Source organism: Falco cherrug, chromosome 7 (genome assembly GCF_023634085.1).
Source record: "Falco cherrug isolate bFalChe1 chromosome 7, bFalChe1.pri, whole genome shotgun sequence".
NCBI lineage: Eukaryota > Metazoa > Chordata > Aves > Falconiformes > Falconidae > Falco > Falco cherrug.
The window spans coordinates 52,504,512-52,521,266 of record NC_073703.1 but is presented as its reverse complement, the minus strand read 5'-3'; the positions used below and the strand labels follow the sequence as shown (position 1 = coordinate 52,521,266).

The following is a 16,755-nucleotide window of genomic DNA, read 5'->3' as shown; positions in this document are numbered from 1 at the left end:
GGTGAAGCAGGGCGCAGCATTCCCATAACCAGCTCCCAGCAGCCAGGGCCATCTCAGGACTCGCACAGCTCCTCTCGCAGAAGGCTGCTAAGAAGCCAGCACAAGTGGCAGGTGAGTAAGAAGAGATAAAGCCTCGTGGTTCATCTTTTATCCAACAGCTGCTTTTCTCAGGAAATAGGGCCAGATTTGGCCTAAATGAGCACTTGTTTGGTCCCTGGTAATAAGCAATATCCAGGTGCTTCAGCATCACAGATGCTTTCATTTGCCAGCATCAGCCCTGTTCCTTTTTCCATCCTTCCCGACCCACTGAGAGGCTCCTGCTTGTGCTGCCTCGAGAGTCACGGCTGTGCTGTATAGATCAGCTATTTAATCTTCGACAGGCCAAGGCTTCCAAACACCGGATCCTTTTATCACGTCTAGGATGTAAAAGATAGGGGTTCCTGCACCCTGCAAGCCAGTGCTGTACGTGCAGTAGTACAGCTTTTCCATACGCTTGGGTTTAGCACGTGAGGACAGCTCTGCTCTCCTCACAGTAAGCAGGCACCGGCTTTGGGGCTTAACTGATGCTGCCACAGCAGGCGTGTTTAAACAGAGCGGCATCTGTGTGCATAAACATAGAGCTATACATTTTCATAGAATACAAACATACACAGGCAAACAAAACCAACCTAAGGCATTTGAATGCATAAAGCATTTTTCCCGCTTCCATCTACCCTCTGGAGGGCTGAAGCCTGTGCTGCATTCCGTCTCCCCAGACCAGGCACAGTCCTGGGGGCCTCAGCAGGGACCCCTGGCACAATGCCTCAGCGTGGTCAGACCCCCAACCTGCTCTGAGCATCCAGCCCCGTGCCTGGCAGCGACCTGAAACCCAGCCCGGCTGGGAGGGCGATGGCACCCCGCTGGGGAGCCACCACAGCAGCCTCGTGACACGTCACAGGCTCTACCAGCAGCAGTGGTTGTCACTTGGGCGTCAGGACTAAGGAGACCAAACCTTTGCGAGGCTGAGCCTGGCTGCTGATGGCACCTCTGGGCATTCAGCACTGGTTCACTGCCCACGGTGCCGTTCTCTTGAGTGATGCTCTTGGGCTGTTAATCTGTGTCTGAGTGGTAGGTAGAGACGCCCAAGTCTTTTGCTCAGCTCCTGTATGGCCCACGGGTGCTGCGATGGTCTGGGGTGCCCCCGGCAACAGGGCCTGATCCAGGGCGGGCTGCTCAGCACGACGGGCTGCGGAGCCCCGTCCCCGCTGCTACCTTTCCTGCTTGTAATACAGGCTGCAAAGGACATAGTTATGCTTCCATGTGTTGCCCAAATATTAATAAAGATATTAATAGATATATCAGTACCTGTTTCAGGCTCTGCTGTCCACTGAAAGTGTCTCTAATGATTCCCTGCTTAGGGTTAACGTTGGTTAATGCTGAACACACTGAACGCACATTGCTCTGGTTTAATAGGCAATGCTTGGACCTTTCAACCCCCCAAAACAACTTCAACCTCTCCAGGAGCCCAAGCATCACTGCAACTTCTACATTTATCAGGCAAACCTGAAATATTGTAAAATATGCTTAGCTCAACACAGTTCATTTTCTACACCATTCCGTATCAATTTGTTTAATTAGCCATGATGATATTTTCTTGGGTTTTTTTAGTTCGTCCCGTATCAAACCTTCCATCATTCTGCTGGGACAGAAAGCAAGCAAACAGGACTGGAATTAGGTCATCCCATTTCCACAGCTGCTTCCCAGTCCCCAGAGGTCCCCTGAGCTCCAAGACTCATTAATAACCCCCCACCAGCACTCTATTAGCAGTTCAGAGATCTCTCCGTGTGGTTAGCTGAAAACCCCTGAGCGCAAATTATCCACTCCCGGTGGTTTGAAGATACCCAGCAAGAGCACCAGCTGCTGAGCAGCTTTCCTGCGGCGGGGGCATCTCACCCAGGGACCTGCACACCTGCCGCGCGCTGCTGCCCACGCTGTGCTGCCGCAGACAGACTGCGCTTTCAGCTAATCCTGGGCAGAGAACAGGTTCCTTCTGATCTGGATTTAACTGAACACTCCTTCTTGCCCTTTATTATTTCTTTTTTCCTTAGGACCTTTGTTTCCCTCATTACTTCCCCACATTTTCTCATTTCTAATTCATATTTATTGCAGTGAACTTCCCCTTGTCATTGTTTGCTAATTTTAAATATGTATTTTATGACTGCATTTACTGCCCCCGAACCCCAGCTCATTTGCAAACAACCAGCACCCCACTCTCTTAGTGTGGTTTTTAGACTTTCTGGGAAAACATCCTAAATAAACCCATTTTAAATCAGAGCTGGAAGGAAAGAAGCCACAGCTACGCTGGCCAGCTGCATTATATGCTGCTACCGGCAGCAGTGAAACGGGGTTTTCACATCCTGAAATCAAAAGCAAGGATGCCAAGTGGTGTCAGGGAGGGAGGGAAATGGAGTCCTGGTGCCTCCCCTCCCTCCCCAGGGCGTCACTCTTCCATAGGGCAATGCTTCTGTGGAAGAGCCTCCCCATTTCCCGGGGATGACAGAAGCCAGAGCACCCTGCTTCCAGCCTGGCTCCCACCAAACACGCCTGCTGCTCCTTCTGGGATTTTCCTTGCAAGTGAACAAGCACGCTAACCCAAGAGAAACCTGTCAGCTTTCCACCAGCTTTGGAAGTTGAACTGGTTCCCATGGGAAGCCCAGCAGCATGGGACTGCCTGCCTCCGTCCCGGAGGAGAGGTTTCCCCTCTGCAGCGGTTTCATGGTAGCAGATCTCAGCTACTAATGAAACCATCAGCCTCCTTCTTACTCAGAGTTTGCAGTTTAAAATGTTTTTTTCCAACTGCACACAGACGAACTTCTTTTCAGGCAGCGTACTGGCTGTATAGTATGATCAGCTGAGGAATTCATTTGGTTTAAACTTCACGAAGTGTAATCAGCTAAGCAACACACTGACTTCAAGTTCTGTAATCATTTTCATCTGGCAAGAGTAAGACTGAAGTAGATTTGCCCTTGGGCTGGGAACAAACACTGACTTGGGAAACTGCAGCATAAAATTGTTAGAAACATGAAAAGTATTTCAGGCCCGGCAGCAGGAGACCTCAAGACGGGTCACTCAGACTGAAACCTCCAACGTTTGCACAGATTTTCAATTTAGAGAGTAGTGAAGAGATTAACGAGCCATTACTACTGCTGTCTGCTGCAATTTGTGCGTCTCTAGCAAGGTGATCTACTGTCCCAACATGTTCATTAACTGCGGGGAGGCTGGGCCAGAAAGATCTGTATCTTTAGCATCTATATCATTAGTGGAGGGAATGAGAAAGTATGCCCTTCCTGGCCAAATACGAGGGAGATGAAAGGTGAAGAGCCCTTGAGTTGGGTGACAAACTGCAAAAGTTTTGACTTTAAAAGTCTGTGTAAGTAAATAAAAATCTCCATCTAAGGCTGTAAATTGCTTCCAGTGTTCCTCAGAGGCATTATCCTAGTCAGTCAGCCATTCAGGAATTCAAAACATTGCTACAGACTTTCCCAGCTTAAAAATAGTTTCTTCCACATCATCAGAAACATGTATGAGCTAAAAAAAGCTTTTTTATGGAAAGACTGGAGATCTGTCCCATCAGACGTACTGAATCAACTCTCAGATCCCAGTCTGAATCAAAGGGCACGCAGGACTGCCGCCACCGTCCCCACGCAGCACCAGCAGCCAGCCCCCCTGCAAGGAAAACCTTGGGAACACCGGGAGCTTGAGGAGGAGTGCATACAAACAGCTCCAATCATTTACTTCCTTTCATTCCAGGACTGTTGAAGCCCAGATCATCTTTCCCTTCTCTCCCTCCAAAGCTTAGACAGGTGGGAAGCAGACGACTTCTCATGCTTTGGAGAAAATTGTATTCAAGGATATAATCCAAGCCAGGAAATGCCAGATCTGGCCATAATATACCAGAGATGTCACTGAAGCAGAGAGCCTTGTGACATCCGGGGCTAGGGACAGTTTTTTGCTTTCTAGCCACCCAACACTGCAAGTCACTCTAGATCCTAGAGAAAAGAAAAATGTACAGGGCTTCTGACGGAGGAGTAGAATCCTCAGGGAGGGGAAGAGCAAGCTAGGGGCGGCTCCTGCCTTGGACTTCTCTGTTCCTCCTGTAAGGATGCATGAATTTTCTTTCCTCGGTTTATATAAGCTGCATAAAGATCACCCTGAAACGCAGACCCAGAACTTCCCTCCAAGGCTGAAAGGCAAACATGAACTAAACCCAAAGTGCTTTCCTCTAGGGTTCTAGACCAGACAGCTGTACAGACAACGGGACAGAACCAGCTGGGCCGCTGGGGCAGCCTTGCTGCTGGGCACCTCTCATCGTGTTCCCTGCAAGCCGAGACCGAAGTAGCAATGCCTACTGGGGAACACACGACGGCCAGCCCGCTCACTTGGCCTCTACGGGTCAGCCAAGCTCAAGTCACTTCTGTTAACGTATTGCTTAGGCTTTTAGGAGCCAGATTTAGTAGCAGGTGATGAAGTTATTCAGAACATAACTGGCATTGAGGATATGGGGTGTTGGATGGTTTGTGTTTAAACACATTTCAGCTTCTTTCCCCTTCCCTGACAGAATTCAGTTCTGAAGCTCATGCCATTTCTCTTTCTGCCATACATCCATGTTTAGAGTTCAAAATGTACCTCATGAGTATTTAACCTTAAATGCTGAGCGAAAGCCAAAGCTCTTTGAAAATGTGCATCAGGCTTTCCTTGAAGCAATTCTTGTTTCAGAGAAGGAGAACACGAACCTTTCAATCTTTGTTCAGGAAGGAGAATGCTTACACACGACTTTCCCAAAAAGCATATGGTTTGACCATTTCAAAATGACCAGAATGCAAACCCTGCAAGTAAGCAGGAGCTGGTGGTTTCAGCTGTTAATGCCGCTATAAACAGCTGTCGTTCATGAAGTACAATGCTGCAGACCACCGGCTCACAGTGATGTGGTCCTGGGGGTAGATTCTACCTAGAAATGTGCAGCTCCCCTAGCATCTGATCACGGATGTGCTAGACGTCTAGCTAGAGGCACCATCTGGCTGTGAAGGACAACGGTCCCCCATCTAAAGTTGGAATTCAGGCAGTATGTATTTTTATAGGAACATACAAAATGTTTTTACTCCTTCAGACTACCTACATCCAAACAGCCAGCGTGCAAACGGCAGCTTCATCAAAGGGGCAACTCTGGTCGGCTCTAAAAGCAGCGACAATGCCAACCTACACCTTTGCAGCAACTCCAGAGGTGCTGGCCGATACTCAAGACTAGAACCAAACAGAAAAATATTCAGAAGACAGAAAAGCTGATGACCCTGCCAGCCATATTTCAGAACAAACAGTTCACTGGCCTGGGCATGCATTCAGGAGATAGGTATTATCTCTCAGGAAAACTATAATAAAAAAGAATAATCATACATACTCTGCCCATTTTGGAAAGGACAACTGTCCCATGTTCAAGACAAACGGGATGCATACAAGGCTGGGTTAGCATCTCTCTCTGGCTCCCTGGACCAAAGATTATACGAGGTGGAGAAGGGAGAAAGAATCCTCCAGCATTTTTCACAGCAAACTATAAACCAGCAGACCTGGGCCCAAGGCTCTGCTCCAGTATTTATGGAACTGTTTCCACTTCCCTTCCCCTTTGCATTTCAGACAAAAGAACAACAAAGCCCAGTCCTGAATAATGCAATAAGCTGATGCTTAGGATGCTCAAGTGAAAGGCAGGAAACCCAAGTGCAAGTCTTTGACTTGAGTCAAGCAGAGTACAAACATCAAATCCAGATTGCTTATTTCCTATGACAACGCAACACACGAACACTTCGTTTGAGATTTCATTACTTTTGATCTGCACGACCACTGGAGAACACTTCGGCAAACCTAGCATCTGCCATAACCACTGGATTTTTTGGTGGTTCCCGCTCCCCTCCCCCCGCACCCCTCCCCCCCCCCCGCACTGCCATTTGCTCAGTAGGTGCTTGAAACAGAGTTCATGTTCATATTAGTGTAGCATTAGCTGGGTTAATTAGTGCACGGCTGCAAGAGTGCACTAATGTGTTTTATAAATTATGTATGTGCTAGAATTAGCTTATTAAAGAATTCCTAAAGAACTATGTGCATATGCACGTAGTAATTCAGTTGTTGCTGCTATTTGCATTACTTTTTGGTACTCTGCGACCCCGCAGCAAAGCACTGAGCTCCCCAGGTCTGGCAAAGACAGTCAGAGAAATCTGAGTGGGTGAAAATGAGAGGAAGCATCAGGCGTGCAGGGTACCTATCTCAATAGTAGTGCCCAGGGAGGGGCAGAGATCTGAAAAACAACATGGAACATTTCAACTCAATGAGGTTACAACAAAAATCCTGTCTTGCTCCTGTCCACAAACAGCAAAATAAATTATAACTGCAAATGCATCCCAAGACCTTAGTAATATGATGGCCACAGTGGGCAAAAGACCCCTCTCTCTTCACTAGAATGTGACAATGCAACAAAGTACAAGACCTCAGAAGCTGACCTAACTGCGTTTGTCTTCCTTAAGTATCTGAGGAAGAGTGATTTTCTAGCTACCAAGTGACCTGGCTTATAAACAGAGATTAGGACCAGGTTTCAATCACTTAACTCTATTATGAAACTTAGTGGGGAAAAGAACCCACGGCAATTTTTGAAGAAAAGGTTCTGAAGTAAGTTCTCTTCCCAGTTACTACTCCAGCTGAGACAGGCTGGTTTTCAGAACATACTGCAATCAACTGGTATGCCCACGGTCAAAACTCTGTGCTCTTCCCTTCTCAAGGCAGCTGCATCTTTCTGCATGTACTTTGGAGAGCGAGCTGCTCCTCAGCACCAAAGCACGATCTCCACTGAGCCATCCACCTTGGAGAAGACTCACCAGCTTTGGCAAGAGGATCACTTGAGAGTTGGGAAAACCCCAGCAGAACTTCAGCTGACAGGCCTCGTATCCTCCTGCATCTTTGAAAGTGGTTAATACCCCAGCCCAGAAACGCCTCATGCCTGCCTGCTTCAGAGGAACAAGCAGCTTTGACTCCCACAAACAGGTTGCTTGACATTAATGCTTTAAACAGAGGAAGCTGCTGTAAGTAAATATGTAGCTTGTGAGCTTGTAGGGATAGCAGAAAGAATCTGTTTAAAGATCAGTCTTTCTCTGTTCAAACTGTTACAAAGAGACATATGGCAGTTTTTCTTTCCTACTTGTTGCAGTTTTCTGGAGATGAATTGTACAACCTGGCCTAGCAAATTTCCTGCTGTAAGAAGTTGCGATAAACAAACAGTGGCTAACTAACAAGTTAGTTCAATATTTACACAACCTTTTCATTTCTAAGTACGTGGCACAGATTATTAGAAAAGACGAAATCCCTTCAGATAAACACGTAAGATTTTCCACTGAACAGCTTGCTCCCTCCCCAGAAACAGGGAGCGACAATCCCCAGCGTACAGCAACACTCAGATCTAGCAGCTGGCATGGGATCCACAACAAAGCAAAGCAACCTACAAAGAGCAGCTCTTTTCATTGCTGGATACCTGCAGCAGGCAGGCATGCTACTGGTTGCTTGCATTTTTTTTTTAGTCTTTACCAGATAACGCAGCTGCCTACTGCTGATAACATTTATTTATGTGAGAAGGTGAACCCGCTGATTAGGAAGCTACAGTTCTTGTGTGCACTGAAATTTCCTGCGAACAAAAGGTTAAGATCGCAGCCTATCTTCCTCCTCCTGCTCGACAGAAACTGGAAATAACAAGCATACACACAGCATGGGAAGCCGTCTTTGGGGAAACCACAGCAAACCTTTACACCCAGAGCCTGTAGAGGAGGCGTGAACACCAGACCTGGGAACTTTTATTCTGCTCTTGAAAACAAACAAAAGAACCCAAAAGTGAGACCACAAGGCATTTGAGAAAACATTGAGAAAAGATGACCATGTCAAAGGAGAGTGGAGATGCTCATTCGTCAGCAATCTGGATATTCTTCAGAGGAGGGCAGAATTTACAGCTGAGAAAATTTTCCAATGTAAAGAACATTTTAAAAATAAAATCATAATAAAAAAGTTTTGACTCAGCAACCTCAAGGTTTTGGCTAAAACCCAGCATTTGCAGTAAGGTGTTTATACAACTGAGGAGAACACTCCTATAGTGATCTTGATTGTAGCGATCTAACATATAATCAGTACAGAACAATTTTTTCAATAAGGTAACAACATAACTGCTTGTTCTTATTGCCACTTTCACTCAGGTTTAAAAACATCTTTTTCCCTTTCAGCCATCTTACACACTTCAGAAATGCAACATCATATGCTTATTCCAAGTTCTCACCTAGCAAAGCTGACCAAGTAGGGGAAAGCAGTCTATGGCACACAGTAGCTGTAAGAAAATTTTTCAGCTCATGCTCTTCACTCACCCTCCTATACCTTTCCCTCCCAACATCCCTTCTGTAGTGCTCCTTTACTATCATCATGTTTTAACAGGGCATCTTCCTTCTTTCCCCAGGCACCAGGTAGCTGTGCATATGAAATAACTATTGAGACCAGTGCTCCACAGCGGTGTACTGCTGGAGTCGAACTGAAAGCAAAAATCTCCTATTCCTTAAAATAACCTAGCCCTTCCTCAGTGCTGGGCTTGAAAGCCTGTCACAATTACTGGGGTCAAAAGAAGCCTCTTCTGCTGCTGTCAGCACTGCAAAGCACAAACACATATTGTTTGCGTCCTTTATAGGTGGTTTCTTTTCCCTTCACACAATGACTCCTCTCACCTTTTTGCTAGGGGAGCAAGTGCAATTCCACCAACTCCAGCATGCCAGAACTGAGAAGACCCACTAGATACTCCGTCAAAAACAGAGCCCAGGCAAGAAAGGACTCTGTCCACCTGAACAGCATGCCGGTTCACGGCAGCCGGCAGCCAGAGGTATGCTCTTGCTCAAGTTCTGTTTGCCAGACTTGGAGTCCAGCTGACCTCACATGTGGGAATGCTTCTCTGAAGCTCCCCCTTACACACACTATGCGGTTGAATGCATCTGCCCATCTGCAGTTTTAAATATTTGCAGCACAGTGGTGGAAAATGAACCCCAACCTCCAACGCCAATCTATTTTAAGCTTTGGGCTAAAAAAAACTGCTAAAAAAAGCAGTTTTCAGACTTTACTAAGTGTTGCTGTTAACATGCAGTTACATTATCCATCCTTCTGCTATTTTCTGTTTGGCCTACTGCCTCCCAAAAGTAAGCACATGGGGGAAGGGGAGGGGGCACAGGCAAGACACATCCCAGCAGTTGGAGCCACATTCTTAATAATAATGAATGAATATGTGTTAAGCTCACAGAAAGGCACGTTTCAGTGCCTGATTTTTAATAGCTCTTGGTTAGAGTGAGGCCTAGAGAACAACAACTTCCTCCTGCCAAGCAATCACATTTTAGTATAGTGATGACACCATGTTATTCAGCTCTTTTCTTTAAAAAAACCCCACAAAATTGAATGTCTCCATGGGAACAGCCTAAAGTTGATTTTGGAAAGAGGCTCATTTCCTATAGCTTTTCTGTTGGCATAAAAATAATGTCACTGAACTGTATCCGAAGCAAGTGCTTTATGAAGTATCAAAAGATAGCAGTCAGTGCTGAAAATATCCTCCCTACGGTTGATTTTTTTTATTTTTTTTTTCAGTTTCTGAAGCAGAATAAAGGGCCCAGAAAGGTTTCTGCCCTGTTTTTCTCAACAAGAAACACACCCCAAGTTACCACCAGTGTGATCTAATTAAATCATTCTTCAGCCTATAATGTGTAATAAGTGTCAGTATGGAAAAAATCCTTCTTAGAAGAACAATTATAACTTAAAGCGGTCATCCTGGTTGGCTGGCTGAACAAATGACACATGTTCACACAAGAATAATTCAGTCAACCGTCTTAATAAGGATTTACTTTAAACAGAACCTTGTATGGGTACACTAGACTCAGTCTCATTAAGGAGTAAGTTGGATTTTTATACAGCATGAACCACTGGCAATCTAAAACAGACCCACTGAAGAATGGAATGGAGAATCAAACGCAATGTTTCAGACCCAAGCTCTATGTGCCTTTAATACTTTCTTTCTCCTTTTCTTTTTTTTTTTTTTTTTTGAGAGAGTGCACACTACGACAGACATTTGCATTTATCATGTTTTTAACTTCTTTTCTAAGGATGAACTCTCTGAATCTGCATCTTCCAACTCCGCTCTGTGTCTTTTCAGTCCTCCGAGAGACTGAGTGCTCTCACTGCCCGTAGGATGCAAGTCAGCAGTATCCTCTCTCGTGCTCACGCCGTAGCTGTTGCAGTCCACTTCAGACAGGCAGCAGTCTTTGTGCAAGGTCACACCCATCTGTACAAGGTTGCCATTATCAGCATTTGAGTGCACCTGTAGTCCTTGTGTCACAGTCTCCTGCTCTCCAAAACTCTGTCCATTGTTGAAGCATGAAGGGCGAAGATGCAAGTGGCCGTTATTGTGGTTAACACAGGAGGTGTCGAGGCTCCTCTCCTCACTGTCATCAGTCTGGTTTCTGGAGCAGTGACCCGACATGCTACAGATGGCAACAGTGGAGAATGGAGGGACCAGTGCGTGATGGCTTGATGCTGGTTGACAGTTCTGACTATTTTTCTGTTCTACAAGTCCTGCAGTCTGAATGCAAGATTCTTCAGTACAACTATTTAGCCCTTTGCAGTTAGCTTTTCCATTGAGCTTTTTAGTCTCAAAAGAATGCTCTATACCTCCGCTGCTAGCGTCTTCAGACGCATTTTCTTGACTCTCCATCCGCCGCTGATTGTCACATTCATGAGCTTGACCATTACTAGAATTTTCTATCAAGCCACATTCTTTTAAAGTTTCTCTGTTGTGGCTTTCAGTAGAAAGAGCTGGGGAGCCTTGAGGAACTACTGAACTCAAGTTCCTAACATCTTCCTTACTTAGCGAGTGTGCTGTACTGTGCCTTCCACTAGTTCCTGGTTTCCCCTCGTCATTCTCTCCATCTGCTTTGGAGGATTCACCATCTTTGCCAGCTGAGTACGATATGTAAGAATAATGAAGCCATTTGTAAGCTTTGTAAATCTTTCTCTCCACTGATTCGCTGTCTGAATAAGGAGATGTCCTTTCTTTGAGAACTTCTTTGTTGGCTGAACTCCTTTCTGGCGAAGAAGCTGGAGAAGAAGAGAGATCATCTACTTTGATCTGGGGGTAATCATAGATGTCCTCACCTACGTAGGGGGTCACACTTTCTGTGTTAGTGCTAGTCCTTTCCTCCTTTTGCACCTTCTGTCGGCGCCTCAGTGCATTGCGCTGCCTCATAGATGTGCGTCGTTCATTCAGTTCCTCTTCATCTTCCGTGCTGCTGCTGCTGCTGGAACTGCTGGATTCGTTCTCCTCAGGACTTGGGGACTGTGGCCGTGGGAAAAGGTCTGTATCTAGTTCTGCCTCACAGGTATTGTCATCAGAGTCAGACTCATTGGAAAGGGCCAGGAGACGTTTATCCTGATACTTCCTCAGTGCAGAGAGCCTCTGCTGACGGGAAGCCACATCTTCTCTGGCTGAGGGGGATGCAGTGGATCTTAAGGCCCTTAAGTTATAGGCAGTTTCATCAGACTCTTCAGCCACATGTGGTGGGGAGTGATGCAAAGAGGTGGAGGACTCTGACTCGCTGTAAGCAGAGCGTTCACTTACTCCTGCGTGGAGCTGCAGGATTGTGCTCTCACTGAGGTCACTGTCTGAGTCAGAACTCCAGCCCTCAATCTCGCGGCGCACCAGGGAGTCAAAAAAGGCCATCATCCGTGGATCCTCCTGAACTGACTGGTTGGCATAATCATGGGACAAACCACTACCACTATTCAACACAAGACTGATGTACTCTTCGTGAGTGTAGAGGCAACGTGAATCATCCTCAATTCTACCATCCAGGTCCCCTGTGCAGTCAGGCTGCTTGTAAGGACTCCAGATCTGTAACAGAAAACAAAAAAAAGCGCGCATGTCTTTGAATTCATAAACTATTGTAAACATTTGAAACAGAACAGTAGCGCAAATACCCAGAACAATTGCAGTGCAGACTGTTTTTATTAATTTTTACCCCTCAGACTCATCAGTATTCCAGAGATATAGGGTTTTTTCTCCCCCTTTACAAATGTTTTTTTTCCTGCATCTACTTCACCCATCCAGAACTTGAAAGCTCTCATACTGCAGATTGTCCATCATTTCAGTATTACATTGTGTAGTAATTTCTTCCAAATTGCAGGGCTCTATTTTTATGTAATAGGGGATGCTTACTCACTAACGGTGAGAATAGTTTGTTGCCTACAATGCAGCCTTAGCACTAATGAAAGCACTTGTTTCCCAGGAAACTAGAGTTGCTTGTGCCAGTGATGTAGAGTAACATTTCATCCAGCTGCATAGTCAGTCACACCTGATCAGCAGGCAGCGAGCTGAATGCACGGAAGTGAAAAGCAGAGCTGCACTACTCCCTTTAGGGAACAGTCACGAAGAAAAGAAAGCATCCAACATCCTCTCAAGACACAGCAGTTGTTTTAGTTAGTGGAGAAAGGTGAAGAAGTGTTTTACTGAAAGCTATTTCTGACATGGAGAGAGGTAGTAACATGGCAAAGTGTAACGATTTCACCAATAACAACAGCCTTGACTGTGCTTTCCTCAGTTTTCCTGGTGCGGAGGCGAAAAGGGAAAAAGAAAAAAAAAATCCCCAAAGAAGATCCACCAGTATCTGTAAGAAACTGATAATCCATAGCAAACATAAGAGTTGGATCTCCTCACCTTTCTCAGTTTTACTCAGATTTGGGGACAATATAACTAAGGCTCTCATTGGATAACCACTATCATTTCATTCTAGATTGATGGTTAACATTTATGTACAACACTTACTGTAAGCAGAGCTAGTATATTGCTTATTCACAATACTGTCTTAATGTTCCGCTTATAAAATATCCAATTTCAGTCATGCTTTGGTTTTACCATGTTAACAAGCTCAGGGAAAAAAAAATATCTATGCCAGCTGTCTATAGCAGGTTGGCCTTTTGGGATAGACTTTGGCACAAACATCTAACTCTTTTCCCCAACAGAAATTAGTCAAGTTTTGTTCCAAGTAGACAAAACCGCAAACAAAAAGTGTCTTTCCTCTGTAAATGGGATAATCAGCACTCATCTCACAGATGCATAGTTAACACATGCAACATAATCTGATACTACCATGACAAGCATTATAGAAAAAGCCCATGAGAATGCCAGTAATTCTGCATTCAGAGATTTTAAACAGTGTATGGTAAGACTACACCTTTAATATTGGAAGTAAAATGAAATAAATTATCTTGCACCTACTTTTTCAGCACAGCCAAATTTAAGATGTACAAGTAAAACCTTCATTCTGGAATTCTCCCAAACTTGAATGCCTTTACTTTGCATCCTCTGTAATTTATGGTTAACAGAGCTTCCACATATGATCTGCCTATGCAGATAAGAGACACTATTCCAAAACGAAAGTGGCTGCTGTACAGAAAAAGGTATACCTGCAATCATCAAGCAGCCTTTTCAGAGCAAAGACAAAGGAATTTTACATTGCATTACATAATGTAATGTAATTCCTAGGAACGTGCCTCAATATCACAGTGTGTTCGCTACTTGTACTTAATTGCTATTTTTATTATTTGCAGTACTTAAATTGTCTTCCAGTACAGTTCGTTAACATAATACTTGAAACCAGAATGAAGACAGTCTCCATTGCTTAGTTCAAGCACTGCAGTTACTAGATACAGGGCTCAAGGGACAAGCATCAGGTTTGGATAAAGATATCAAAACCCAATCTAAGCCATGTAGAGACTTCCATCAACCGTACATTACCTTTTTGAATTCAAGAGAACACAACGAGTCTCTCCTTATGCTCTGATTATTTCTCATGCTACACTTCCTAAAGACAACGTAGAAGAGAGTCTTCTCTCGGTGGATGCATGACAGAGACTGTCGATTTGGGGATACATCAGTTTTTTTAAAAGAAAAATAGAACTCTGCTTGCTTAAAGGACTATTCGGAGTTGCTGCCTTCTTGATGATTTACCTAGCACACGTTCAGTACCTTCTCTCACAATTTTTCAGATGCTTTCCCCTCTTTGTCCCACCATTGAGCATTTCAGTGTGTAGATCAGATCTTTTTCTATTTAAGAAGCATATACCTTCTTATAAATGCTTCATACCGTATGCCTGGACAAGTAGAGTGGCATTCCTCAAACAGTCTTAGCAGTGTTAGATTGATCACTAGGCTTTATAAATTTTTTTTTAAGCAGGAGAATTAGAAAACTCTTAGATTCTGTATGAACTACTATAAATGGAGGAGAGGTAGAGTCTTCTCTGAAGTCCCACTTGGAAAAATCTGGGTTTTAATGAAAAGTCATCTAAAAAGGTACATAAAACATGCACAGAGAGATTCTGCATCCTTGTTAGTGCTACCAAATCTTTCTGCTAACTCTGCAAGCATCAGAGAAAATACAGCAATGTTAAATACTGACAAGATAGCTACAAAGAGTCTATAGCAAGGCTTTTTCCCTTCCGAGACAGATTTGTTCACAAAGGAGGAGCAAATGATAAAGAGAATTCAAGGGAATTCAGGATGAATACCTGTTTGTACAGGATCAGCTGTTTCTGTGGAGACTGATATTCCTACTTTCTAGACATTTTGCTATGAGGGATTGCGAGGGCCTGCCAGAGTTCCACAAAGAAATTAGACTAAGACTCTATCCTTGGCAGAACCAGGAAGTCTTTAAACTGGCAGCAACTGGTCCAGTGATCCCTGTGACATCTGAAACGTGCTTCTTTGTAAATAGAGTGTCTCTTGTCTTTTTCTCATCCTCTGACTGATGCCATGTTGAGGAAGAATGTGAGCAAATTGGAGAAAATAAGTTGGCAAATCATCCCACTGAACAACACTCTATCAAGTTCTTTCTCTGTCAGATTACTCACTGATGCCCTGAGTACAGATATAAAAATAGGAACAGAAACAGAAAAGGGGAGTGCAAAATTGGTTCTCTACTTCAGCTGAGATGCTTCAGAGAGAATCTTTGAATTGCTTGTATACCATGGTGGCAAACCCTCAAATTTTAAAACAAAAAAGTAGTTATGCTCGTAGCGTGAGAATAATTAAAACCAACTATATTAGATTATCTGATTAGGCAGAGGCGGCTAGCCACAATGACATTAATCTGTCACCATAGCAACATGGGCAAATAGACTTTTCTATCTTTGATATACTGATGATTTTTAAACAAATGGGACCTACAGCAGCTGTGCTCAGTTACACAGTATTCCATTTCCAATACAAAACAGTATTTTCTTTCAGAAAATCCTTACACACTTTATCTATTCTATCTTTTCTGGAACTGTCTTCTAACTGCATTGCATTACTCTCCACAGCCCTCCTCTAAGCCCCACACATCAGAGGGAATGGCTCATTTGTTTCTCCCACAATGCAATTAATTTTCCTGCCAGCACATCCCAACGTCTCACACACTTAACTGAGGGGAAAGTGGTATTTCTCTGTTTTATATTGCTTTAGCCCTCATGGTGAATGCTTGCTGCAAATGATGATTTTTAGTTCACAGCTGTGCTTTTCCATACAGCTTTACTGAGGTTCAGGTTTCTGAAATGGAGGGCAATGAACAATTCATCTGAGTTGATGTGTCCAGCGTACACTGTCTGGAGTGAAGGCTTCTAGTATCCTTTATTTATGAGCTTGCTGAGTCTTATTTTAGGTTTCTGAAACCTCCTCACTTGGATATTCACTGTTCCACCCCCTGCATCTTATCAACTATATTCTCAAACCTAGCAGAAATCAAACCCTGAACCACTGAGTTACTGAATTATATTCTTGTAGGTGCTGTACAACAAAATAAAACCAAAGCAAAAAAACCTCATAACCACAAAGGTCAAAATCATTTGTGTGAATACTATTCATTTCAGCAGGGCTAGACCTGAGATGAATTTGTATCTCATTTGCAATCAGCATTAAAATAGCAAGTGTGTTGGCAGAAGCACGTGGAATTACTGAATGGCTTGTCTGTATCATGCCTTGATGCTGCTGCTATCAGTTCCTCACTTCTAGAAGTACTAAATTTAGGGCAGCTCGTCTAAAAATTAAGGACTCGGATAAACAACTACTTACATCCACATTTTTAATTCATCACAGAGTTTCTAAAATTGAGGGTATGGAATATCAGCGAACCACAGTGAAGTTATCTTCTGTGATTTAATTCCAGAAAGATTTTTAGAAGACACTTGAAGGACAGTAAGAGGAAGGACACTTCTTAAAGAAGTGATTAAAACAAACAAACAAAACCCAACAAAACATAAAAAAACCCTAACTACAATTTTTATTTATTGCTCTTCCTCTTGCCACCTCAACTTCTCCGAGCAAGCAATCAAGCAATTACATGGGGGAAAGAAGGACAGCCAGGCAAGGGAAGGACTTGTCTTCCCAGCTGGGTTTAAGGCAGTAAATAGCCCCTCGGAACTGCTGCTGTTGTTTTTCCTGTTTTGCCCTTCTTCTAGTGGCAGTTACTAGCCTCCAGCCTATCTGTAGAAGTAGCTGGAATGAAGAAGAAACCACCATTGTATGGACACCCACAAACTGCTGTTCACGAAGACAGTACTTTTAAAGAGTGAAGTCATGCAGATCAGACAAGATGTGAGCCTTAGAACAACCTGATCCCCAAACAAAGCCCATTACAAGCTGAGACA

The 16,755-nt window shown here is 44.1% G+C and overlaps 1 protein-coding gene across 4 annotated transcripts in view; it reads right to left on the bottom strand.

Moving 5' to 3' along the window:
- Positions 1-7,840: 7,840 nt before the first annotated feature.
- Positions 7,841-16,755, bottom strand: part of DCAF5 (DDB1 and CUL4 associated factor 5) — a 77,415-nt gene continuing 68,500 nt past the window's right edge. For all 4 annotated transcript variants that reach the window (XM_005441099.4, XM_014281441.3, XM_055715022.1 and 1 more), the window contains exon 9: positions 7,841-11,968. In XM_005441099.4, the coding sequence (XP_005441156.2) occupies positions 10,160-11,968 (1,809 nt within the window). In that variant the 3' untranslated portion in view covers positions 7,841-10,159. The remainder of the gene's footprint in view (positions 11,969-16,755) is intronic.